This window comes from Crocuta crocuta, unplaced genomic scaffold (genome assembly GCF_008692635.1).
Source record: "Crocuta crocuta isolate KB4526 unplaced genomic scaffold, BGI_CrCroc_1.0 scaffold728, whole genome shotgun sequence".
In the NCBI taxonomy this organism is placed as follows: Eukaryota; Metazoa; Chordata; class Mammalia; order Carnivora; family Hyaenidae; genus Crocuta; species Crocuta crocuta.
In genome coordinates, this window is record NW_027528815.1 from 78718 (window position 1) to 103868 (window position 25151).

Sequence of the window (25151 nt, forward strand, 5' to 3'; positions counted from 1 at the left end):
TGATAGGCTTTATGCATGCTGTCTCATTTAATTGTCCCAACATCTCTGGGAGGGAGGTGTTAGTAGAATTCTATCTTAAGGAATCTGAAGCCCAGAGACATAAAGTCACTTGCCCAAGGTCACACAGCACATGGGTGGCTGGAATCAGAATCCATTATCTGTCTGATTTCAACGGTCGTGCCCTTCTCATGCCACTTCAAATGCCTTCCTATGTCTGCTTTTGTGCATGTCAACCCTCCGAAGCAGACACTTTCACCCCATTTTACAGATGAGGAAGCAGATGCTTTGGAAGAGGGGAAATGGCTTATCCGTGGGCACAGCCGGTTAGTGGGAGAGCCAGGGTCTGCCCCTGAGCCTCATTCAACATCCATGCTCCTTCTGCTAGATTCTTGAGAAAAATGCATTCTCGGCGTTACAAGATGTCAACCCCTCCACTTGGAAATAGACATAAGAAGTGGGCGGGACCCCCTGGATCCCCTCCACGACCCCAGGAAGGGGCCTGTCAGAGGCCAGCACCCCTCAGAGGACGTCGCGGGCACGTAGGTACCGTTAAAGAATTTGATGATGTCTGTGAAATCCATATTGTTCTCCAGGATGATGTCACGGTAGACCTCCACGAGAGCCAGCGCGATGAACAGGACGTAGTGGGCGGACGAGACGTGCTTGGCCGCCCAGATGGTCTCCCAGACAGAGAAGACATCATCGTAGATGAGTTCTGCGTGAGACACCAGCACGCACGTGCGTGGGGAGAGGGTCAGCCACAGAGCTGAGCGGGCCGCCCTCCCTCTGGGGAAGCCCCAGGCCAGCTGCGTCCTGCACGCCTGTTCTAGCTCAGCAGACAGCAGGTAGGGCTCAGGTCAGGAGGTAGGAGGCCCAGACTCTGTCATTTGATCTTTGGGACATCCGTTTCCCCATCTGTGGGAGAGGCTGGGCACACTGGGGGCGGGGGTGTCAGTTTCCAGCTTCTGAAGGGGAGGAACTCAGCATAACCGGGTCTGATTGACACTGGCCTGTCCCTGCCCTGCCCCTTGACTAGCAATCCCCTTTCTCCGTGCACCTTATATCTTCTTCAGCACCCAAGGGGCACCCCTTGCCCCTGTACGCATGCTGAGCTCGCTGCTGCCTCCGGGGCTAGTCAAGAAACTCGAGAGAACAATGGTTGAGAGCAAGGCTTCCTATGTCCAATAAACTCAGTCTGGTCCGGCCCCACCGTTTACTGGCAAGGTGACCTTGGGCTAGTTACTTCCCCTCAACCAGCCTCTCTCTCTTCTCCTCTGTACATGGGGTGAGGCTTGCAGAGCTAATACCTAGAAATGGCTTAGCACACTGCCCGGCATGTAATCAACACCTTCCTAGGGTAGATATTCTTATGACTTTGCATAACAGCACTGTGCTTGCTCCACATCATCTCTAAATCACACGTGCAACATGCTGCGGGAGCTTTGGGACACCTTGTCTCTCACAGGCAGCAGAAAAGAATGGATGGGAACTCACTGGGCTTGGGAGGGAGATACAAGTGGCCTGAGATCCTGGCTCTACTGGCCCTACTTCTGAATTCAATTCTCAGCCTTAGTTTCCCCATCTGTAAAATGGGGACCGTAATGTGATGGGGTCCCCTCCTAAGGAAAGAAAAAAAAACCTCAAGATAACCTGGCTATGTGAACATGTGACAACATGCCTCAGGACCTTGCAACATGAGGCCACTTAATCAGACTGCATGTTTCTGTGTGCTATCATATATGGGAGACAAAGAAGTAAAAAATATATAAAAAAACTACGCCACACAGCGTTCAGGGCTCAGTTCTTCTGGTACAAACCCAACTGAGCGGTGCCGGCAGGAATAAAGTTGCTTCCTGGAAAGAAAAGCCTTGGTGTCACGACTCTGTGTGAGAATCCTGTTACAGTAATGACACCTACCACAGAGTGACTGCAAAATAATGCTGAGCCAACAGGCAGAACTTGATACCTGGGTGTTACTCTCTTCCTCTGGCTCTGCACCCACACCCCCAGCCTCACCTACTCGGTACCTGTTCCCCTGAGGGTCTGCTGCCGAGTCTGGGAACACGACCCCGGTTTGAAGTCAATACCTCGCTTGAAATCCAGTAGGAACCAGCGGTAGCAGAAGTAGAAGTGAGTGTAGTCCCCGTTCTGATGCATCAACTCAAAGAGCTCGGAGTCCAGAATCTGCCAGCAGGAGAAAAGGTTGGCATCAGCCTCCTGGCATGAGGCTGGACCAGAGGGGACAGAATGACGGCACATCCTCCTACGGGACACCACTACAGCCCCTACAGCCAGGTGGAGCTAAAACATGGGCAAAAGATGCGAAGTGAAAATCAACCCAGCCGAAGCCAACCCTGTTCACTTCTCTAAAGAAGATATGCAAGTAACCACAAGGCACATGAGAGACGCTCAGCGTGATTAGTTAGGAAAATGCAGATCAAAACCGAAATGAGGTACCACTACATGCACACTAGGATGGCAAGAACCAAAATGATGGACAACCAAGTGTTAGTGAGGAAGGAGAGAAGCTGGGCCTCTTGCATGTGGCTGGTGGGAACGTAACACGGTGCTGCTGCCATCTCATTCCTGTGTGTCACCAAGAGAAATGGAAACATCAGTCCACATAAAAACCTATAAGTAGGGGCGCCTGGGTGGCTCGGTTAGTTAAGTGTCCAACTTCAGCTCAGGTCATGATCTCACGGTTTGTGGATTCGAGCCCCACATTGGGCTCAGAGCCTGGAGCCTGCTTCAGATTCTGGGTCTCCCTCTCTCTCTGCCCCTCCCCAGCTCGCGCTCTGTCTCTCTCAAAAATAAATAAACATTAAAAAAACACAAACCTACAAGCAAATGTTCACAGCAGCACAATTCACAACGGCCAAAACGTGGAAACCACCCAAATGGCCATGAATGTACGACGGGATAAACAAAACGAATGAACTGGCTTCTGCTGCGTTACACTAAGCATGGCTCTTAAGTTGATCTGAGGTCCACTGGGCTGAGCTGGAATAAGTTACACTGGTGAACAGGACTGGGTCACACCTGGATCAGCGACCTCATATTGGCAAAGTGGGTGTCCATGGCGCCTCCATGGGGGAAGTTCTGGTTCATCCTCTTCATGAGCTCGGTGAAGCAGCTGAAGGCGAGCGCCTCTGGGGAAAGAGTACAGGAGAAACAGTCAACGCTGCCCCTGCCCAAGGAACCCCAAGCTCCCAAGGTGATCCCAAGGCGAAGCCTCAGAGCTCGTTGATGAAATCCACAGCAAAAGGAAAAACAGACAATGGAGCACTTCAATGGGTATTGCACTTCAGGGGGTGCTCCGCGATCTAAATACACATTGCCCTCCTTGGAGGGGTTGAAATAGCCTTCCTTTCAGGAAAGGATGGTGATACAGATGCTCTTTTTAAAAGATCGCTATTTGCCAGTTGGTACCGTCTGAAATCTTTCCTTCAACTCTATATATCAACCTCCCATTCTTTCCTCTAGAACTTCCTATAAAGGGGATAATAAAGTATGCATTTTTTAAATCTGTAGCTTCTTCCATTTAGTATATAAACTTTTAGATGCTTTAGTGTTAGTTCATGCCTTTGTATTGCTGAGTGGCATATTCCATTGTGTGACTAGATCACAATTTGTTTATCTATTCTTTCCTTGTTGGACATTTACATTATTTAGTTTGGGGGTTTTATGCATTAAGCTCAATGAACATTTAATGTATAGTGAGATAAAATAAAATAAAACTTAAAGGTCCCTAATTTGCTTTAATAAGAAGTTGATGTTTTAGTCTCCAAACTTTTTTTTTTCCTTTTCGAAATTCTACCAGTTCATGAAATTCTCAAGTCTGGGAATCACTGAAATAAAACAGCAATTGTCAATACTGGAAGGGTGCTGACAGGCATTATGCAGAGAAAGAGTCCAATAACTTTGGGAAATGCTAGAGAGCAACTGCATATAATGAAAAGTAAAGGCTCTGCGAAGTCCTGCAATAAAGAAACCTGTTTCATATCATTTATTAGCTGACATTTAGAAAACTTTATTTGAAAGTGGTACCTTTTTTTTTTCTCTCTTAATACCTGGTAACTCTGGAGAAAGTTACATTAGACTGGAAGGTTTCCCAAGGCACAGTAAGACCTCATTCATTTTTAAAAACATTTCATTTTTTAGAGGTGCCGGAGTGGCTCAATTATTTAAGCGTCTGACTTCAGCTCAGGTCATGATCTCGCAGTCTGTAAGTTCGAGCCCTATATCAGGCTCTGTGCTGACAGCTCAGAGCCTGGAGCCTGCTTCAGATTCTGTCTCCCTCTCTCTGCTCCTCCCCTGCTCGTGCTCTGCCTCTCTCTTAAAAATAAACATTAAATTTTTTTTAATAAAAATACTTTATTTTTTAGAACAGTTTAGACTCATAGAAAATTTGAGAAGAGTAGGGACAGTTTCTGTATACTACATTGGTTACAATTAACGACCCACTGATGATCCATTATTAACTAAACTCCATAGTTTAATTTGTTTATTTCCTATGCCAAGAACCCATCCAGGATAACACATTACATACCAGCGGCATCTCTCCTGGGGCTCCTTTTGGCTATGACAGTTTCTCAGGCTTTCCTTGTTGTGATGACCTTGACAGTTGTGAGAGCGGCTATCACATATTCTAGGGGATGCTTCTCTACTGGAATTTGATGGATGTTTTTCTCACGATGATACTGGGGCTTGGGGTCATTGGGAGAAAGACCATGTGGGTAATGTGCCATTTTATTTTTTGATTTTTTATATCGTTTATTTATTTTTGAGACAGAGAGAGACAGAGCATAAGTGGGGGAGGGACAGAGAGAGAGGGAGACATAGAATCTGAAGGAGGTCCCAGGCTCTGAGCTGTCAGCACAGAACCTGACCCAGGGCTCGAACCTACGAACCATGAGATCATGACCTGAGCCCAAGTCGGACGCTTAACCGACTGAGCCACCCAGGTGCCCCAAGTAATGTGTCCTTTTAATCACAACACGTCAAAGGCATCTGCTACCCACATGACTTATGACGGTTCGTGGTGATTTCGGTCACTGGGCTGACACAGCGTTTGTTAGGTTTCTCCACTGCAGTTTCCCTCCTGCCCGCACCCCCTTCTATGCTGAACTTTTTGGAAGGAAGTCACTGGGGACAAACCATGTCTAAGGAGCAGGGAGTTTCACTCCTCATGTACTTAACAGTCTTACTGAGATGCATACCGCATGCAATTTGCCATTTTAAATGCAGAGCTCAGGTTTTTAGTATATTCACAGAATTGTGCAACCATCATCTCTAAGGGGAGAGCATTTTCATCGACCCCAAGAGACACCTGCACACATCAGCAGTCATGGCCCATCACCTCCACCCCCTGCCCCTTTAATCATTAGTCTATTAGACCATTAGTCTATTTTGTCTCCACAGATTTGCCTCTTCTGGACATTTCAAATAAATGGAATCATATGCTACGTGGCCTTTTGTGTCTGGCTTCTTTCACTTAGCAGAGCCTTTTTGCGGTTCATCCGCACTGTAGCACGAGTCAAGTCATTCTGTTTTTGCCAAATCCTATTCCATTGCAGGGCTGTACCACATTTTGGTTATGCATGCATGCATCCACTGAGGAACATTTGGGTTGTTTCCACTTTGGGGCTATTGTGAATAATGCTGCCGCCCTGCACATGTGCATAGAGTGTGTGTGTGAATATTATGTTTTCATTTCTCTTGGGGATATACTTAGGAACAAAACTGCTGGGTCTTACAGTAACTATGTTTAACATTATGCAGAACTGCCAGACTGCTTTCCAAAATCTCGGAGACAATGTAACCCTATTGTCACTAACTCTTGTTATTTTTCATTGTTTTGATTCTAGCCATCTTAGTGGGTGTGAAGTGGTATCTCACTGTGGTTCTAATCTGCATTTCCCTACGGACTAAAGATGTGGAGCATCTTTTAATATGCTTACTGGCTACATGTATATCTTTCATTCTGTTGAGAAATATCTATTCAAACTTTCTGCCCATTTTTAATTGGGTTAGCCTTTTATTATTGAATTATAAAAGCTCTTTACATATTTATTTGCTTATGTATTCATTTATTTATTTACATAGCACAAGTGGGGGGGGCGGGGCAAGGGAGAGGGAGAGAAAATCCTAAGCAGGCTCCACACCCAGTCCAGAGACTGATGTACGGCTCCAACTCATGACCATGAGATCATGACCTGAGCCAAAATCAAGAGTCAGGCTTAACTGACTGAGCCACCCAAGTGCCCCTCTTTACATATTTTGGATATAAGTCCCCAATATGATATATGTGATTTGCAAGTATTTTCTTCCATTCTTTGGCCTCTCTTCATTTGCTTGATGGTGCCCTTTTGAAGCACAACAGTTTTAAATTTTGTTCAAGTCCAATTCAATTTTAATTTTGCCACTTTATTCTTTTAGTGTCAGATCTAAGAGACCATTGCTTAACACCCAAGGACGCAAATCGAAGGTCAGAAAGATATATGCTTATGTTTTCTTATAATTTTATAGTTTTAATTCTTATATTTAGGTCTATGATCTATTTTTTTAAGTTTTTTACTATTTATTTGTTTTATAGTTTCTTTATTTTTGAGACAGAGAGACAGAACATGAGCAGGGGAAGGGCAGAGAGAGAGGGAGACACAGAATCTGAAAAAGGCTCCAGGCTCTGAGCTGGCTGTCAGCACAGAACCCGATGTGGGGCTCGAACCCACCAACCATGAGATCATGAGCCAAAGTCGGATGCTTAACCAACTGAGTCACCCAGGTGCCCCTATGATCTATTTTTTTAAATATTTATTTTTGTGAGAGAGAGAGGGACAGAGCGCGAGTGGGGGAGGGGTAGAGAGAGAGGGAGACACAGAATCCGAAGCAGGCTCCAGGCTCTGAGCTGTCAGCACAAGGCCAGACGTGGAGCTCGAACTCCTGAACCATGAGGTCACGACATGAGCTGAAGTTGGATACTTAACCAACTGAGCCACCCAGGCGCCCCAGGTCTATGATCCATTTTGAGTTAGTGGTTTTGTATATAGTATGAAGCAGGAGTCTGACTTCGGTCTCGTGCGTGTGGATATTTGCTTGTTTTAACATACACTGAAAAGACTCTTCTTTCCTCACTGAGCTGAAATGTCTTGGCACACTCATCAAAATCAAGTGATGGGAATGTACCAGAAACACTTATTTCTGGACTATTCTAGAATATCTAATTCTATTCTATTGATCTCCATGTTTATCCTGGAGGGAGTACCACACTCTCTTGATTACTATAACTTTGTAGTAGGTTTTGAAATTGGGAACTGCGTGTCCCCTAATACCATCTCCTTTTTAAAAAAAAAAAAAAAAAAAAACGATTTTTCTTTTCTTTGTCCTCTGTATTAAATGAATTTTAGGGTCAGCTTCCCCATTTGTGCAAAAACCGCAACTGGGATGCCAATAGGGATCTCACCGAGTCCAAATCAATTTGGAGAGCACCGCCATCTTAACAGTACTAAGTCTTCTAATCCACGAACATGAGGTGTCTCTCAATTTATTGAGCTCCTTAATTTTCCTTAAATAACGTTCTACAGTTTTAGTACGCAGGCATACCTTGTTTTACTGTGCTTTCCTGATACTGCATCTGTTTTTTACAAATTGAAGGTTTGTGGCAACCCTGCATTGGGAAAGTCCATCGGTGTCATTTTCCCAATGGTATTTGCTCACTTTGTGTCTTTGTTTCACATTTTGATAATTCTTGCAATGCCTCAAACTTTCTCATTATTGTTGTATTTGTTACAACAATTGGTAATCAATGATTCTGACTTACTGAAAGCTCAGATGATGGCTGCCATTTTTTAGCAATAACATTTTTAAGTTAAGGTATATACATTATTTTTCGAGACACAACGCTATTGCACACTTAATAGACTACAGTGTGGTGTACACATAACTTGTATATGCACTCAGAAACCAAAAAATTCATTGACTTGCTTTATCGCAATATTCACTGTATCACAGCAGTCTGGAATTGAACCTGCAAATCTTCCACCTCTTCTATTAAATTTACTCATAAGTATCTTCTTTTAGATCCTATTGCAAGTGGAAATGGCTTCCTAATTTCTAAGTGTATAGAAGTACAAATGACTTTTGTATATATATCTTGTATCTTGCAACCTTGCTGAACTTGTTTATTAGCTCTAAGATTTTTTTATTCTTTAGGATTATCTATATATAAAAATCAGACCTTGTGCAAGTAGAGATAGTTTTACTTCCTTTCCAGTATGGCTACCTTTTCTTTCTTTTGCTTCCCTAACTGTCCTGTCTAGAACCTTTTGTGGCAAAAGTGGGCATCTGTGTCCTTCCCTCGATCCTGGAGGGAAGCAATCAGTGTTTCACCATTAAGTATGAACAAGCTGTAGGTTTTCCTTGGGTGTGCCTTTTATCATGTTCAGGAAATTTCCTTTGATTCCTTGTTTGTGGAGTGTTCTTAACACAAAAGGGTATTGAATTTGATCAAATGCCATTTCTTTGTCAGCTAAGATGACTGTGTCATTTTTGTCCTTTATTCTATTAATATGGTGACTGATACTGATTGATCTTCATTCATTGAGCCAGTCTTGTGTTCTGGGATAAATCCCATTTATAGTCCTGAGATAGTTTTGGGATAAATCCCATTTGGTCATAGTATATAGTCCTTTCTATATCTTGCTGGATTCAGTTTGCTAGTGTTTTGTTGAGGGTTTTTGTCTTCAAGGACATCAGTCTGTAGTTTTCTCTTCTTGTGTATCTTTGTCTGGTATTGGTATCAAGGTACCAATGGGTCCTCTTTAAGGGCTGGCCTTATACAATGAGTTGGGAAGTATTCCCTCCTATTCTATTTTTTTGGAAGAGCTTGGAAACAACTGGTATTAATTCTTCTTCTTTAGGCGTTTGGTAGAAGTCACCACTGAAGACATCTGGGTGTGGGTTTTTCTTCATTCCCCGTCACGTTTGTACAATCAGTCGCTAGCAAAGGCCTGGCTGGGTGCTGGGCGCCTGGTAGTAAGTGTCGGCTAATAGGGAACGACAAGGCTTTTTATTTCCCTAGGACCCCGACGTGTTCACTATCGGGTCCTCCGAGCACCTGTACTGACTCATTCCATAGAGTAACAAAGTGAGGTTAGCATCCCTCCTCTGCGGTGGGAAGGAGTGTGCAGCCGCGGCCCTGGGGTGGTGGGCAGGACATACTCACCGTCATCCAGGATGACCAGCAGTGGGGCCAGGAGGTCACACATGCCCTGGACGTAGCCGATCTCAATGTGCTGCCAGATGTAGCTACAAGAGAGGGAGCAGGGGCCCGAGGACGGCACTTACGACCACCGTGTCTCCAAGCCACTCGTCTTTCTCCTCTTTCCTGCCCCCCATTCCTACCTGGACCCCTCACTCCCTCCGCTCCCGCCTCCATCCCTTCCCCAGTCTCACTGTCTTCAAACATCCTATTCTCAGCCGCCAGGATGGCCTTCCTGGAGCCCAGCTCAAAGAGGCTACCGCGTGCTCACGGGCTCCCCACCACGAGATACCGTGCAAACCCCATCACTGGGGGTACAAGGCCCTCATTGTCTTCCCTCCATCCATCTTCACAGCCCCACCGTCACCTCCCAGCACTTCTCCCTTTCTGGCACACACTCACATCCCGGTGCTCTGCCCTAGCGGTCCTGTGCCTGGAGTTCCCATCTGCCCTTGAATATAACTATTTACTGAGCATTTACCGTAGGCTCAGCCACTAAACACACACTCACCATGCAATTCTCAAAATAATTATATGCAAAGGGCATTGTCATATCCCATTTCACAGATGAGGAGACGGAGGTACAGAGAGATAAGTGATATGCGTAGTGTCAAACACCTAATAATACATGGCAAGGGCAGGATTTGAACCCGAGTGGCTGCACCACAGGGTATGTGTATGCCTAGTGGTTTATTCAGCCTCTCCTAATTTTGCCAAAGGCTATCTTGTATTTCACCACCTCCATGGAGGCTTCCATGCTTTCTCCCAAGGCCATAACCCAGCAAAAGTCAGTCTATCCTTCCTTCTCCCCAGCACCTTTCTATTTTAATGTAACATATATTAAAGTTAATTACATTTGTATCTCCTCAACTCAATTTTGAGAGGCAGTGATTGCTTGGGAGAATGGAAGACAGAACAGTTAACAGGGGGTACTTATTAATAAAAATGAGTTAGAGCAGGAGTTGGCGAACCTTTTCTGGGAGGTCCAGATAATTACTATTTTTAGCTTTGCAGGCCATATGTTCTCTATCTCAACTACTCAACTCTGCAGAGGTAATCATAGATACTATGCAAACAAACAGGCATGGTTGAGTTCTAATAAAACTTTATTTACAAAAACAGGTGGTGGGCTGGATTTGGCCTGTGGGCTGTACTAGTAGGTTTTTTTTTTTAATGTTTATTTTTGACAGAGAGAAGAGAGAGAGAGAGACAGAGAGAGAGAGAAAGCGAGCACCAGAGGGGAGGGGCAGAGAGAGAGGGGGACAGAGGATTTGAAGCTGGCTCCATGCTGACAGCACAGAGCCCGATGTGGGGCTCGAACCCACAAAATGTGAGATCATGATCTGAGCCAAAGTTGGACACTTAACTGACTGAGCCACCCAGGCGCCCCTGTACTAGTCGTTTGTGAACCCCTGAGTTAGAGTAGTATGGAAAGGTGTCCAGGATGCAATATTTTTTTTTTTTCATTTTATTTGAGAGAGAGAGAGCAGGGGAAGGGGCAGAGGGAGGGAGAGAGAGGGAGGGGGAGAAGGAGAAGGAGAGGGAGGGAGGGAGGGGCAGAGAGAGGGAGAGGAAGAGAGAGGGAGAGAATTTTAAGCAGGCTCCATGCTTAGCACAGAGCTTAATGTGGGGCTTGATTCCATGCCCTGGGATCATGACCTGAGCCAAAATCACAGTTGGATGCTCAACCGACTGTGCACCCCAGGAGTCCCCCAGGATACATCAAGTGTAAGAAGCAAGTGGAAGAAAAATATAATATTAATCCCACGTAGGTAAAATTAAAAAGACATTAAAACACATATGCTCTCATGTTATATAATATAGTATCCATGACGTTATCTTACATCCATATGGCTCAAGGGGATATTCACTACATCGTTAGCAGTAGTTTCTTTTAGGTGAGGGGCACACTGAAAACTGGACAGGGAAGCTGTTTCTCTTTGTACCTTATGAACTTCTAGTTTCCTTGGTTGATTCAGGTATTTAATAAGCCCGAGTTCTTTCATATTACATAAAATATTTAACATGTAATAAGAAGTAATAAGAAGCTCCAGATCTTGGCTGAAAGAAAACAAGCACAGATTCTAGACCCCGAGAGATGTGGGCAAGAGATTCTGTTCAGCCACTGCCCAGCTGGGGACTCTGGGCGGCAATGTAGTACCCCTCAACCTCCATTTCCTTACCTGTAAAAGGGGATAATATTTACCCCATAGGCTTGCTGTGAGGACTAAGTGAAACGATGTTAGTAAAGGGCTCAGGATGGTGCCTGGTATACAGTAAGTGCTTGGTAAGTGCTCTCTGTTGTTATCGTTACTCAGATGGTCACCTTATTGTCAGGTGGGCTGGAATGAATGCCAGATGGTCAAGGCTGCAGTCTGGCTGGCCTCTCTATAGCTCCCGCCCCTCCTGCTCCCCTGGAGACCGTCCCCCACCTCACCCCCACACCCCGCCCCCCAGCCACCTGCACATGACGTTCCGCAGCTTTTCCAGGTTGGCGGGCGTGAAGTACCAGTAGTTGCGGTCACATCGCTGCACGTCTTTCTCGATGCGGTGCAGGTTCACCGTGTACAGGTCCAGGAGCTCCGGCTGCAGGCCCCCGGGAGGGGACAGAGAGAACGGTCACACCCCAGCTCCTCGCAGAGAGGTCGTGTTCCAGACAGTCGCCCTCCTCCTAACCCTCTCCTGCTGCCACTGAAAAGAGCGTCCTCCCCCCGGACCACGTGGGTGTCTGATTTCATTTTGGTGGTTTTCCGAGAAGGCCTCTCTTCACTCTGTATGATGAAAGCCCCTTTTCTTTCTTTCCCTTTTATGAAACAAAACAGCTCTCTAAGGTGCACAGATGAATTCTCGGCACTGTGTGCAGTACTGTAACTAGCTGGGGGTGTGGCCGCCCCGCCCGCGAACAGGGGACAGGAAGAACGGAGAAAGCGGACTTGAGTCCAGTTCCAGCATACGCTGGACCTGCTGCCTTGACCCCCATCTGAGAAGGTTCAATGACAGGGCAAGAAATATAACTTAACATTTAAAAGCCAAAAATTAACCCACAAAGGCAAGAATTACGAAATCTGGCTTTTGCCTTGAGGGAAGCTTCCAAATGGGGAAAATTTAAGCTTGGATTTAATGGTTTGGGGACCCGTCTCCCTGAAGGTAAGGAATCTAGTAAGAGGCTGTCGCGCATTTCGGCAGGACCCCCAAAGAGCCACACCCCCAGTAAGGGAACTGTAGAAAATGCCACCTGCATCTGGGGCCTCAAAGACTACCTGTCTTTTATATCAGTGTCAAATGAAGTGTAAAATATATCTCCCAGGATAATTAACAGCCTCAGACCAGGTTTATAGCTTATGCAGGTGGATAACCCAAGAGCAAAAGTAACTCCTAGAAGAAGGTGGAGAAAAAAATCCAAGGCGACAACTATCTGCCAGGAGCAGGAAGACTGGGGACGGCCTGAGGCTCCTGGAGAGCATTCTTGAGACATATAAAACAAACAGAAACCCTTGATGTGTCTGAATGTTCTAGAAGAGATTTAGAAAACTGGCAGAGTTTGGGGGTTGGGGGAGGGGAGTGAATTAACGATTCATATGCAGCAAACATAGGAAAAGAAAACAGAGACGGGGACAATGAAAACACATCCAGGGACAAGGAAATTTTCTTGCAGGAAAGAAAAAATAAATGCCACTTACTGCATGGTGTATATACATTACGTTGCTATACTAGTGTGAATAACAGGTAGTCATTTAACTAAAATTATTACAACTGTAGCAGATGGACGGGGCTGGGAAGGGGTCTCTCGTGGCGGGGGGGTGAAATGTCATGTCTGGAACTAAAGACAAAGGAAAAAGAGCAAGAAGTAGCAATACAAGTACGTTATTTACAGACATGGGGGTAAACACCAGGCGATTTGGGCAGAAAAAGTAACTGCTATTGCCTCTGGGGAGGGCTACGTGGGGGCAGATTGGGGGCACTTCTGGGTTTTGTGTTCAGCCTGGTCTGTTTGACTCTAAATTTGCACCGTGTGATGTATATCTTAGAAACAACACGCTCTTTAAAGAAAAATGGATACCCACAGTGCCTGGCTCAGAAAACCTCCCATTCAGGTGACATCCTTTGGGCTTGGACTTTTTGGCAAGAAAGTAAACTTGACTATTTAAAAGAGGTTGGACCTGAGTGTGCCCCAAGATGCCCATCATCGAGGCTGCTATTGGTGGAAAGCTCACTGCATAGAGGCACAGAGGACTGGACTCACTAATTCTGAAAACAGCTCAGGCAGGAAGGCACTCGACTGATAGAAAACTGAGGCTCAGGCAGACAAAGAGCGGGGCCTCCACTGGGATTGAACCCGGGATGATTTGACTGCAAAGCCTATGGGCTTTAAATACTATATTGTCTCCCCTTTCAGAAGGGCATCTCCAGTGCAGCCTCTGTGATGGGGAACATGTAATCGATAGGAGGTCGTTCTGGGAAACTGAGGCTCGTGGGTCACACCCACTGTCCCACAGCTGTCAGGTAAGGAAACTGAGTGGAGGAGAACCCTGGTGACTTACAGAGTAAGTGACGCCGCTGGAAGACACGGGGGACGCCGCGTTGGTGGCAGAAGTGGCCACGGCCAGAGAAGCCAGGGCAGGGAAGAGACTTTCCATCTCGGGCTCCTCGGAGAGGTTGTCCTCGCTGTCCACATGGCCGTGCTTCTCCACCTCACTGCTCCCCCAGCCCTCCATCACAGCCCCCTCCTTTTCGGGCAGGGCCACGTCCATGCTGCCAGTGAGGGACATGAACTCGTCCATGCTCTCATTGGCGAGGAGGTCGCTCTCCAGGCTGTCCTGCACGGCCAGCTCCTCACGAGGGGCCTCATCCCGGGAGGTGGTGGTCTCGCTGCTCTGCCCGTCATCCACGCTGCCGTCCCCAGGCCGAAGCGCCAGAGGGGCGTTCCGCTGGGCGTCCATGACACTGTCTTCCGTGCTCAGGCTGGGTTCCGAGGGCTCCGAGAGGCCCGAGGAGAAGTTGTGGGATGACGGGTGGCCGGAGTCCGGGGAACACGTGCCATTCACCAGGTTCCCATTGGGGATCTTGGGCTGTCTCTCCTCCGACCTGCCTTCTGCCTCCACCTGCTCCACCTCGTCCACAGACTCAAACACCTGGAGACGAGGTGTGCACACACAGAGAGGTTAGGATGTCCTCTGTTTGCTTCCAGCAGCAACCGAAATATCCGCCAGCAGGGGACCGGTTCGAATACGGAACATGCATGCGGAATACTGTGCAGTCGGGGAAAAGAGCGGGACGGGCCAGGTGTAGTTCATGCTCCCACATAAAAAAGTGACCGACTGCATGCAAATGCCCAGAATAACCCAGAAATACGAAAGCACTGAAACTAAGGAGGACTAGGCAAGTGGACCTTTCCTCACAAAAAGTTATTTGCACATAACTTTTTAAAGTAAAAAACAAATTAATAACATAAGAAACAGGCTAAAAAACTGCATATTATATCCATGTGGTTGACTATTACAGATCCATTTTCCAAAGCACTTAGATGCAGACGAGACACGATGGAAAAGTCTCCGGGACACGGGGCAAGGATTTATTTGTGGTTCTTTATGTCTTGAGGCCACATCCCATCAAGGATAGGTAGTAGAAGACCATGCTCCAAGGTCATGTGAAATCTTTGTTCTGTGTGTTTATGTCACCAATGTGATATGTTGTTACTTTCATGTGTTTCTGGTTAAGAAATTTTTTTCCTTGATTCAATTGTGTTAAATTATGTCAAAACAAAATTTGCCTAACTCCAAAGTCGGATGTAGGAAACAAGGGATAATCAGGGAAATGGAGTTTCCTTCCCTGCCTCCTGTACGTAACCATTCCGATTCACTTCTGGCTTTTTTTAATCCATTGTTTTTGAAAACAGATCTATTAACATTTCCTGCTTTAATGCCAAAGGTGTCACAGTACGCTTTTTATTTAATATGGAGTGGGATGAACTGACATTTCACTGAATAAAATGGAGAGCTGTGCAACAACACATATCATAGAATGTATGTAGAAATTTCCAAAAATTACCAAACATTGCAATGTGTTGCCTTCATACTGTGTACATACTTCTGTGTATGTAAAGCAAACAGAAGGTCTGGAAGGATACACGGCAAAATGATGACATTTCTAGGGAGGGCAAGTGGGGGATTAGGAAGGGTCAAAGCCAAATTCAGCTCTCTCTGCAATATTTTAATTTTGTACAGGGAGAAGAGATTACTTGTGTAGCTAAAAACTCCATTTTTTAAAACATTTTATTTTTTTAATGTTTATTTATTTTTGAGAGAGAGACAGAGTGTGAGCAGGGGAGGGGCAGAGAGAGGAAGACATAGACTCCGAAGCAGGCTCCAGGCTCCGAGCTGTCAGCACAGAGCCCGATGAGGGGCTCAAACCCACGAACCGTGAGCTCATGACCTGAGCCGAAGTCGGACACTCAACTGACTGAGCCACCCAGGCGCCCCCAAAACTCCATTTTTAATGCTAGCATAAAACAAGTAAGCTGCAAGGGACCTGTAGAAGATGCACATCCAATCCTTTTACTCCAAGTTGGGGGGGGGAAGGGATGGAGAGAGGGTGGGGTGCCTCCCGAGGGTCACCTGTGTGCTGCTGCTGGAGTCGCTCTGCAGGCGGACATGCTGGCGGCCAGAACTGCAGCTCTGGGAGGACTGATAGAAAAAGGGGCAGAGAGAGAGATCGAGAGAGCGAGAGAGCGAGAGAGAGAGAGAGAGAGACTGAGGGTGTGAGGCTGCATCCTGGCTCTGGGGCCTCGCGCTCAGCTCAGGCAGGGAGATTCCACAAGTGTGCAGCTTCCTATCTGTACCAGGAGAACGGGGGACGCCCTCTGCTCCCTGGCATCCCCCCAGGGGCCACAGCGGCCATGGGACACCCTCCTACTCTTGCCATCAGTAAAACCCACCTTTAACTGCCCTGTCCTGGAGATCTCTGGCTAAATATTTAAGTTCAACTCAGAGTGACTGGCGGTACGAATGGCCTGATTTTTTTTTTTTTTTTTATTCCCCTCTCTGTGCACATGCTCTTGCCCTATAGCTCTAGTTCCTGCCCACTCAGCTGCCAGGCTTGGCCACGTGACCTGCTTCGGCCAGTGCGATGTTAGTTAGCAACCTCACCAGCGCAGGGGTTTAACAAGCGCTGCGTATTTCCGCTTTGTCTATGATCTGCGTTCACTTTGCGAACGTGCCCAGGTCAGCCTGCTGGAGGAGAGGACGTGTGGGTCAGAGCCCGGCCACCTCAGACATGTGACAGAGCCCAGTGAAGATGAAGAAGCCTTTCAGTTGAGCAGGTACCAACAGCAGGCACAAAAGTGAGCCCGGCCAGCCCCGCTCAGGGCAGACTCAGGAGTATACAAGAAAGGGGTTAAGGTTAGAAGTCACTGACTTTTGGGGATTGCTTGCTCTCCTATGCAGCATTATTGTTGGCACAGGATGTGTGTGCAGCACTGGGGAAGAGAATTAACTTTCTTCTCAACTCCTCTAAACTGGATGAGAGGGCAGGCATGTCTGTGACTTGGGCACTGGAATGTTCCTGGCATTCCAGGACATTCCTGACGGCCATTGGCATGTAGTAGGTCTTCAGTGAGCACTGGCTGAAAAAAATGGAAGCCTAGCACTGTGCTAGGCGCTTTACAGGCACTACCTCATTTGAGCTGTATACAATGCCTCTTATTCCAAATGGTTGTTCCCATTTTATAGATGATGAAACTGAGGCCCAAAAATAAAGGTGCTTGCTTGAGGTCCCAGAGCTAGGAAATGGGGAGGCTAGACTCAAACGCATGTCTGTCAAAGTCAACAGTAACCCTTCCACCCAAACGCTAGGGGTGAGACTCAGTCCAAAATTCCAGACACCCAGCCTTCGTCATTCCTAAACAGCCACATGGAGCAGATCCTGGCCTTTACTGCCCCCAATGCTCCCGGACGCATCCCGCCCATCACCTCATTGCTGATGGTGGAGTCCCGGTGCATCATCCGGTGCAGGTGGCTGTCCAGGCTGGCCCCTGATGAGCATTTTGCCAAGGCAGCCGCGTGGGACTCCCGCTCCCTCTGCCGCACGATGGCCTCGCAGCCCAGCCATTCAGCCATGGTCTGGGCGTAGCACGCGTGAATCTGCTCGTCCACCTGCCGGGGCAGATGCAACGTCACCCCTGGGGAGAGCCAGCCCAATCCAGAAGGGATCGATAACTCTGACCTGGGACCCTGAGCCCCGGACACACCCCTCCTCATTCATGGACGTCCAACAGGACATTGACCAAACACCTACTATGCGCAGGGCACTGGCGAGGCCCTGGGGGGATACACAAACGTGTGCAAAGCTACTTCTTTCAATGTTTCCTTCCTCTTCTCCCTCCCTCCTTCCTTCCTCTTTCCTTCCCTCCTCCCTCCTTCCCTCCTTTCTTCCTCCCTCCCTTCCCACCTTCCTCCCTCCCTTCCCTCCTCTCTTTCCCCTCCCTCCTCCCTTCTTTCCTCCCTCCCTCCTGCACGCCCTCCCTCCTTTCTACCTCTCCTTTCCTCCCTCCCTCCCACCCACCTGCCTGCCTGCCTTCCCTCCTTCTTTCTTCCCTCCCTTTATACACATTCAAATACTTGCTGAGCTTCTCCTCTGCCAGGCAGAGTACTAAACCCTGGGGATAACTGAAGTGAGAAGACTGTTTCTTTCCTTTCTTATTACCTTTCTTCTCTCTTTCTCTCCATCATTCACTTATCCATTCAATTTAGGAAGCACCTCCTCGATGCTGAGTACCAAGCTAGGCATCTGGGATACAAGACGAGCAAGATGCTTCACGCCATGCATCCATCCATCCACTCACCCAACCGTTACTGAGCGCCTTCCATGCACCCAACACAGGGCCAGGTGCAGAGGATACAAAGACGAACAAAACCGACCTCTCCCTTGACTCCAGCCTTATAGAAGGGCTACAGATTTCAAGCATTTTCCTTGTGGGATTTCAGCAGACAGCAGGGCAGCTTGCATTGTTTCTGTTACACAGCCCGGATAACTGAGGTCCTGAAGCCACCAGACCTCTGGGCACAAGTGGGGCTGGACAAGCTGATCTGAGTAAGGGTGTGGAGGAGGCAGGAAGGGGAAGAGAGAGGGCAGGGAGCCTGCGTCCTGGGGGGGGGGGGCAGGAAATCCTTCAGCTATTCAGGGCTTCTGGAGAGAGGCTTGGGGTCCACCCTGCCCAAAGTCCTGCCCTTCCTCCCACTGACCTACCTCCAGAAGATTCATCCAAGCAGACCCTCCTATTTCCACTGCCTACGTAGGCTAGGTTCCCATGACCCTGAACCAGGATGACCCTAGTGGCCTCCTTTGTTTCCTCCCCAGCCCCACCTCTCACTGTTGCCCCCACCCCCCATCTTTCATGTACCAGCCACCCACGTCCGCCATGCACTTCCCACCCCTCCCCCCACAAACCCTCACAGGCGCACGCGCGCGTGCACACACACACACCCCCCGCATCATACCCGTGTCTCCCCTAGGGCTTTGCTCTTGCTGGCCCCTTTTCCGAGAGGCCCTTCCTCACCCCCTTGCCTGGAAAGGAAGCAGGTGGCCTGCCTGGCATAGGTGTCCCTGATACCCTCTTACAACCCCTGGGTTTGCCTCCATTGGAGTTTGCACAAACCCCCACTAAATTGGCAAGGACCTCATCTAAGGCACCGCTGGGTCCCCGGTCCCAAGCACAGGCTGGCACCCCGGAACTCTGTTCCTGACAGGGGATGAAGCATGGAGGGGGTCTCATGCTGGTCCTGAGATGATTTTAGACAGTTCACTAGCACCGGGTCTCATCATCTAGAATCACAGTGTGATGTCTACTTTCAGTTCCCCTTCAACTTTCCTGATTACAAGGAAGGCCAGTGTGGTGCTACTGTGTCTTGAACGCCCCCAGCAACACTGCATAATCCCCTCTCTTAACTTCTAGAGCAGGCCCGAGGCAGGCTACGTATCTACATAGAACCAAATTCCATCATTTTGTCAGATTCTATTTATTTTTATAGATTTCCTCCCATTATGGCAAGCCATGTCAGTCTTCCATCGATGACAGGGATATGGAATAGCTATTTAAATAAGTTATGTACATTTTGCAGTGAATCAATTTACTAACAAATATTTAGTAAATAGTAGCACAGGTGGTACATGCGTATGGAATGTAAAATACAACCAGGTTTTGAAAACTGAGTATGAATAAAAGAAGTAGAATATCACAATAGTTTTTCATATTGATTACATGATGAAACGGTAGTGTATTGGGTATGTTGGGTTAAATAAAACATATTACTAAATTAAATTTCATCTTAATGAAATGATGCAGACCCACATGCACTCACTCACACACACACACACGTGCGCATGTATGCATGTGTGCACAAGGTAACACAGAGGCGACTGAAATTCTAGAGAGGTCTGTGGTGTAGCTAGCGATATTGTGCCAGTGCTAACATCCTGGCTTTGATAATGCACTACTGCTCTAGGAGATGTTTCCATTGGGGAAAGCTGAGCAATGGGTACAGCAGGACCTCTTTATTACAGTTTTTGCAACTTCTTGTGAACTGGTAATCATTTTTAAAAACAATTCAAAGTATCTGTTTCTACTTTTTGAAACAGGACCACTAAAATATTAACTTAACATTATTTATTTATATTTATTTGTTTACGGTTTATTTTTGAGAGCGGGGGAGCACAAGCAGGGGAGGGTCAGAGAGACAGGGACACACAGAATCCGAAGCAGACTCCAGGCTCTGAGCTGTCAGCATAGAGCCCAATGTGGGGCTTGAACCCATAAATTGCGAGATCATGACCTGAGCTGAAGTCAGGCCCTCAACCAACTCAGCCATCCAGGTGCCCCATAGCATTAACTAAACACTTAAAATGAACACATGGGCTCCAGTCATCAAGATAGTGTGGCATCAGCTAAAGATTTCTCATTACATTAGACGAATGAATCGGAATGGAGAATCTGCACTAATATGCCCACTTGATCGCAAAACAGAGGAAGGCCAGCCTTGCTGTCGAATGGTGCTGGGGCAGCCAGACATCATAGACCAAAAAACAAATCTTGATCACTAGATATAAAAATGAGCTTAAAACGGATCACAGACCTAAGTGTAAAATGTACAATTATTAAAAAAAAAAAGTACAACTATAGAACTTGATAAAACTTGGAGAAAAGAAACAGGAGAAAATCTTTGAGATCTAGGGCTAAACAAAAAGTTCTTCCACTTGACACCAAAAAGCACAATGTATATGAAGAAACACCAATCAATTGAACCTCATCAAACTTTTAAAAACTTATTCCGCACAACATCCCAGTAAGAGGATGAAAGACAAGGGGCGCCTGGGTGGCTCAGCCAGTTAAGCATCTGACTTTGGCTCAGGTCATGATCTCGCGATTCGTGAGTTTGAGCCTCACATTGGGCTCTGTGCTGATGGCGTGAAGTCTGCTTGGGATTCTCTCTCCCTCTCTCTGCCCCTTGCTCACTTGCTCTCTTGCTTGCTCTCGCTCTCTCTCCCCCAAAAATAAATAAATAAACTTAAAAAGATACTAAAATGAAAAATACTAAAACGAAAAGAGGATGAAAAGACAAGAAAGACACAGACTGGGGAGAAAATATTTGCAAACCATTCATCCAACAAAGAATGACTATCTAGAGCGTATGAAGAGGCCGAGGGCAACAGTAAAAACCCAAACGATTAGCTTAGAAAATGGACAAAAGACATGCACAGACATTTCATCAAAGATGCACAGACGGCAATGCGCATGTGCAAAGATGCGCAGTACCGCCGGTCATTTGGGAAACGCAAGTTAAAATCACAATGAAATGTCATTCACCCAATGAAACGTCATTCACCCCTGCCTGAGAGGCTGGCATAAAAACTCATGACTTCATGACGGGGCCACACCCCAGTGAGGACGCAGGTGTGGATCACTCATATGTTACTGGCGGGAAGATAAAATGGCACCGCCAATGCGAAAGCTTGGCAGTCTCTTACAAAACTGGGCAAGCACACCACGTGCCCCACACTTAATGACAACTTCTGCTCACAGGAGAACATGAACGTTCACAACAGCTTTACCTGTAAAGCCCAAATCGGGCAACAACCCCCCTATCCTTCAACAGGGGGATCATCCAACATCCATTCCATGGAACTCCATAGAGCACTTGGTCATAAAAAAGGAGAGATTGCCAGAGGATCGTGCTGAGTGAAAAAGTCAATCCCCAAGGGGTATATACTATATGATTCCACGTATGCATGTCCTGGAAATGACAAAATTACAGGAATGGAAGAACATTCTGGTGGTCGTCAGGTGTTATTAGGCTAGGAGTGAGAGCTGGGAGGCTGTGGCCTCAACAGGGCAACAGGAGGACCCTGGTAGGGCCAGAAATGTCCAGTTTGTTGACCGTGATAGTGATACACAAACCTACCCATGTGATACAATTGTGGAGAACTACACACGCACACACACACACACACACACACACACAAATGTCAATGCCCTTAGCGTGATAGTATAGTTTTATAAGATGCTATCATTGGGAAAAATTAGATAAGGGATACATGAAATCCTTCTGCATTATTTCTTAGAACCGTATGTGACTCTATAATTCTCTCAAAATTAAGTTTATTTTACACAATGGCATCTGTGGCTTGGGCTGGGTTTCTACCGGACAGCACTGCCCTGCAGCCTCCCGGCTCCCCCACGTTCCCCTGCGCCATCTTGGTCCAACACAGAACCAGAGCGCATCCATCCCCCCAGTACCTGGCTCCTTTTGTTGCCAAAGACCCCCTGCCCGTCAGGTGTAACCAACCTCCTTCCTTTCTGTTTCCGTCATCCCGAACTGGTAGTGGCCCAGGAGGAAGGGCCACACGGCCTTGCGGATCTCCGGCTGGATGCCCCCATAGTAGATGAGGCGTAGCAGCTCCTGTTCCTCGTAACTCTGCGGTAGGTGGAGGAAGTAAAGAGTTTGGTCAACAGAAACCCAGAAGGTGGGCTCTGTGACCTGGCAGTCCCACTTCTCAGACCTGGCCCTAGAGGTCATGGGGTGAATAAGCAAAGCCAGTCTACTGGGATATCCATCATGGCATCATGTGAGAAAGCAAAACCCTGGAAAGCCCCCAACTGCCCTCTGATGACGGGGGTGGGTGGGGAATGGTACATCCCTACACGGGAATACCAAACAAAGAGTAAAAACAGCCAAAGTGCATCCATGAGAACTTAAAAAAGTTGTTCAACGTATATTGTTAAGCAGGAAAAGATAAGGTGCAGGACACATCTAGTGTGAGCCCATTCTTACAAAAAAAATTTTTAAAAAGGCCAGTATATAATGAATTAACATGTATACTTAGCTTCAGTCAATTTTGTACATTGTGTTTATTTGGCCATACTGCAAAGTTATTAACCTTGACTCAGCTCAGAGAAAACTGTTTAAAAGAAAATCAATCCAAAATGCACATTTCCAGCTGGTTCTTCATGCACTAATAACATCTGTGCACACTATGGTGACTTTAACAACTGTTTGCTAGATTGTCAAATAGATCTGCCCTCTTTTTAAAATTCGCTTTTGTTTTTTTTTTTTTGCAGTTATAATTAGTCACACTGGGGGGGACCAGAAGGTCGTGTGTGCGTGCGTGCATGCGTGTGTGTGTGTGTGTGTGTGTAAAATGCCATGACTGCTGAAAAGCTACTCTGAAGGGCAGTGGGGTCCCGTCTCTTCCTATCTCTTTACATTCCAAAATTACAAACATATTTCACATTTTTAGGTAGATGCTGCATCAACATGGGGTGTAAGCTCATGACCCTGAGATTAAGAGCCCCATGCTCTACCAGCTGAGCCAGCCTGGTGCCCCACAGATTTCCCATCTTGATGCTAGATTTAGATGTCCCTCACCACAGACAATGGCAAAACCAGCCACTCTTTTGTCTCTGTTGGAAATTTTAATTCACATTCTGCCGACCGCCTTGTCAAAGCAGTTTAAAAATCAGAGAACTATTTGTGGCTGAGGCTGTAAACACTTCATTGAAAATCCACCTGCTCAGGTCCGGGAGCCCACAGCTGGACTCCATTTCCCAGCCTCCTTTGCAGTTAGATGTGGCCATGTGACTAGGTACTGGCCAATGGGATGTGAGAGGATGTGACTCAAGCCATTTCCAGACCAGAGCTTTAAAGAAGCAGGTGTACTCCCTTCAGATTCTGCATTTCCACTCCGCTGCCTGGAGTTAGATGACCATGAGGCCCCGGAAGGATGGTGGGGCCACAAGAATGAAAGAGTCTTGAGCCTCTGGAGGGAGGACAGATGCTCACTCACCAGGAATGCCCACTGAGAACTCTTCAGTGACCAAGAAAAACACCCCATGATGTCAAGCAACTCAAATAGCAAAGACTACTGGTTATTATAGTTCAGTCCACCTTAATGCAACGATGCAACCAAGAAGGGTAAAAATAAGGCCAGTTTGTGAAAGTGTTGCAAAAGCGCTAGACAAAAAATACTCACTTTCGACTCATCTATTTTTTCAACCAACTTGTCCTTAGACTAGTATCTCCCAAACTGGGGAGATCACTAGAGGCATTTGGGGAACTTTCAAAAAATAGAAATTCTTGGGCTCTACTCCCAGGGATGCTAAATTGGTAAAGCTGGAGTGGAGCCCAGAAGTCTATAAATCTTTTGAATTCCTCAGGAAATGTGCACTCTCCCAGGCCAGCCAGGATTATGAACAGCAGGACTTTTTGTGAAACGTAAGCTGGCACATCTATTAAAATTTTAAATGCACATATCAATCCATTTTATTTCTAGGAATCTACACTTGAAATAAAAGCACTAATCAGGATGAAATGTGCTTATAAAGATGTTGACTGAAGCACTGTTTGAAATAATTTTTAAAAAGAGAAAGAGCCCAGATATCTATCATTAGGGGGAGATCTGAGTAAAGTATGGTCTACTCATCAATGAGATGCTAAGGTTCTAGCATTCAATATTCTACCTAGAGATCTGAAAGACATCTTTGCTGTAAAATGAAGTTGCTGCTTAAAGTACAAACACAATGTCACCTCATTTTTTGTCACCTCATTTTTTAAAAATAACAATTACAGGGGCACCAAGGTGGCTCAGTCAGTTAAGTGTCCGACCATTGGTTTTGGCTCAGGTCATGATCTCACAGTTCATGACACTGAGCCCTACGTCAACGCGGAGGCTGCTTGGGATTCTCTCTCCCTCTCTCTCTCTCTCTCTGCCCCTTCCCTGCTCATGCTCTCTCTCTCTCTCTCTGTCTCTCCCTCTAACATTTTAAAAAATAAGGATTACAAGCGTATCTCTATAGATAGATCTCCGGATGTATAATCACAGGAAATGGATGGCAGGCTGTACACATAACTGACACTATTCATTAACTCAGGGGATGAGAACCAGAACAGTGTAGCAGAGAGATGCCATCTAAACAATTTTTGTTCCATGCACCTCCATTCCTTATTCTTTGAGTTGTCACAGTAAGTAGACATTCCTCTTGTCATGTAGAAAAACAACTCGTTTTGGTAAAAAAGGCAAACAATCCTATTGCTTGTCGAGGTTTTTGAACTGGTTTGTCCCCAGCCCCCACCCCCACCCCGAGTTCCCCAGTGTTCCCAGACTAATACAGAAAATAGCACCTTTCCCCAGAATGGGACCCAGGTGCTCACCAGCCTGGCCCTTCCCAGTGGCGCCCGGTGGACTGGGCCTCTGGATTCATCTGGGGGGTGGAAGCAGGTACCTCTTCCGAATGCCTGCTCCTGGTGGCGGTTAAACTGGTGCTATCAAAACAGATACTGCCTTCCGCCAGCCATGGGAGGTACTTTTCCAACAAAGGTCCCTGTGGCCCAAAGCATTTAGAAAC

The 25151-nt window shown here is 46.8% G+C and overlaps 1 protein-coding gene across 1 annotated transcript in view; it reads right to left on the reverse strand.

Moving 5' to 3' along the window:
• SGSM1 (small G protein signaling modulator 1) overlaps nucleotides 1–25151 on the reverse strand; it is a 63741-nt gene that overhangs the window by 5195 nt on the left and 33395 nt on the right. The window contains exons 15-23 of the mRNA XM_077755880.1: nucleotides 22096–22224; nucleotides 17227–17409; nucleotides 15874–15942; nucleotides 13801–14391; nucleotides 11721–11845; nucleotides 9224–9306; nucleotides 3040–3149; nucleotides 2088–2184; nucleotides 548–715 (exon numbers count right to left, since the gene is read on the reverse strand). Of these exons, the coding sequence (XP_077612006.1) occupies nucleotides 548–715; nucleotides 2088–2184; nucleotides 3040–3149; nucleotides 9224–9306; nucleotides 11721–11845; nucleotides 13801–14391; nucleotides 15874–15942; nucleotides 17227–17409; nucleotides 22096–22224 (1555 nt within the window). The remainder of the gene's footprint in view (nucleotides 1–547; nucleotides 716–2087; nucleotides 2185–3039; nucleotides 3150–9223; nucleotides 9307–11720; nucleotides 11846–13800; nucleotides 14392–15873; nucleotides 15943–17226; nucleotides 17410–22095; nucleotides 22225–25151) is intronic.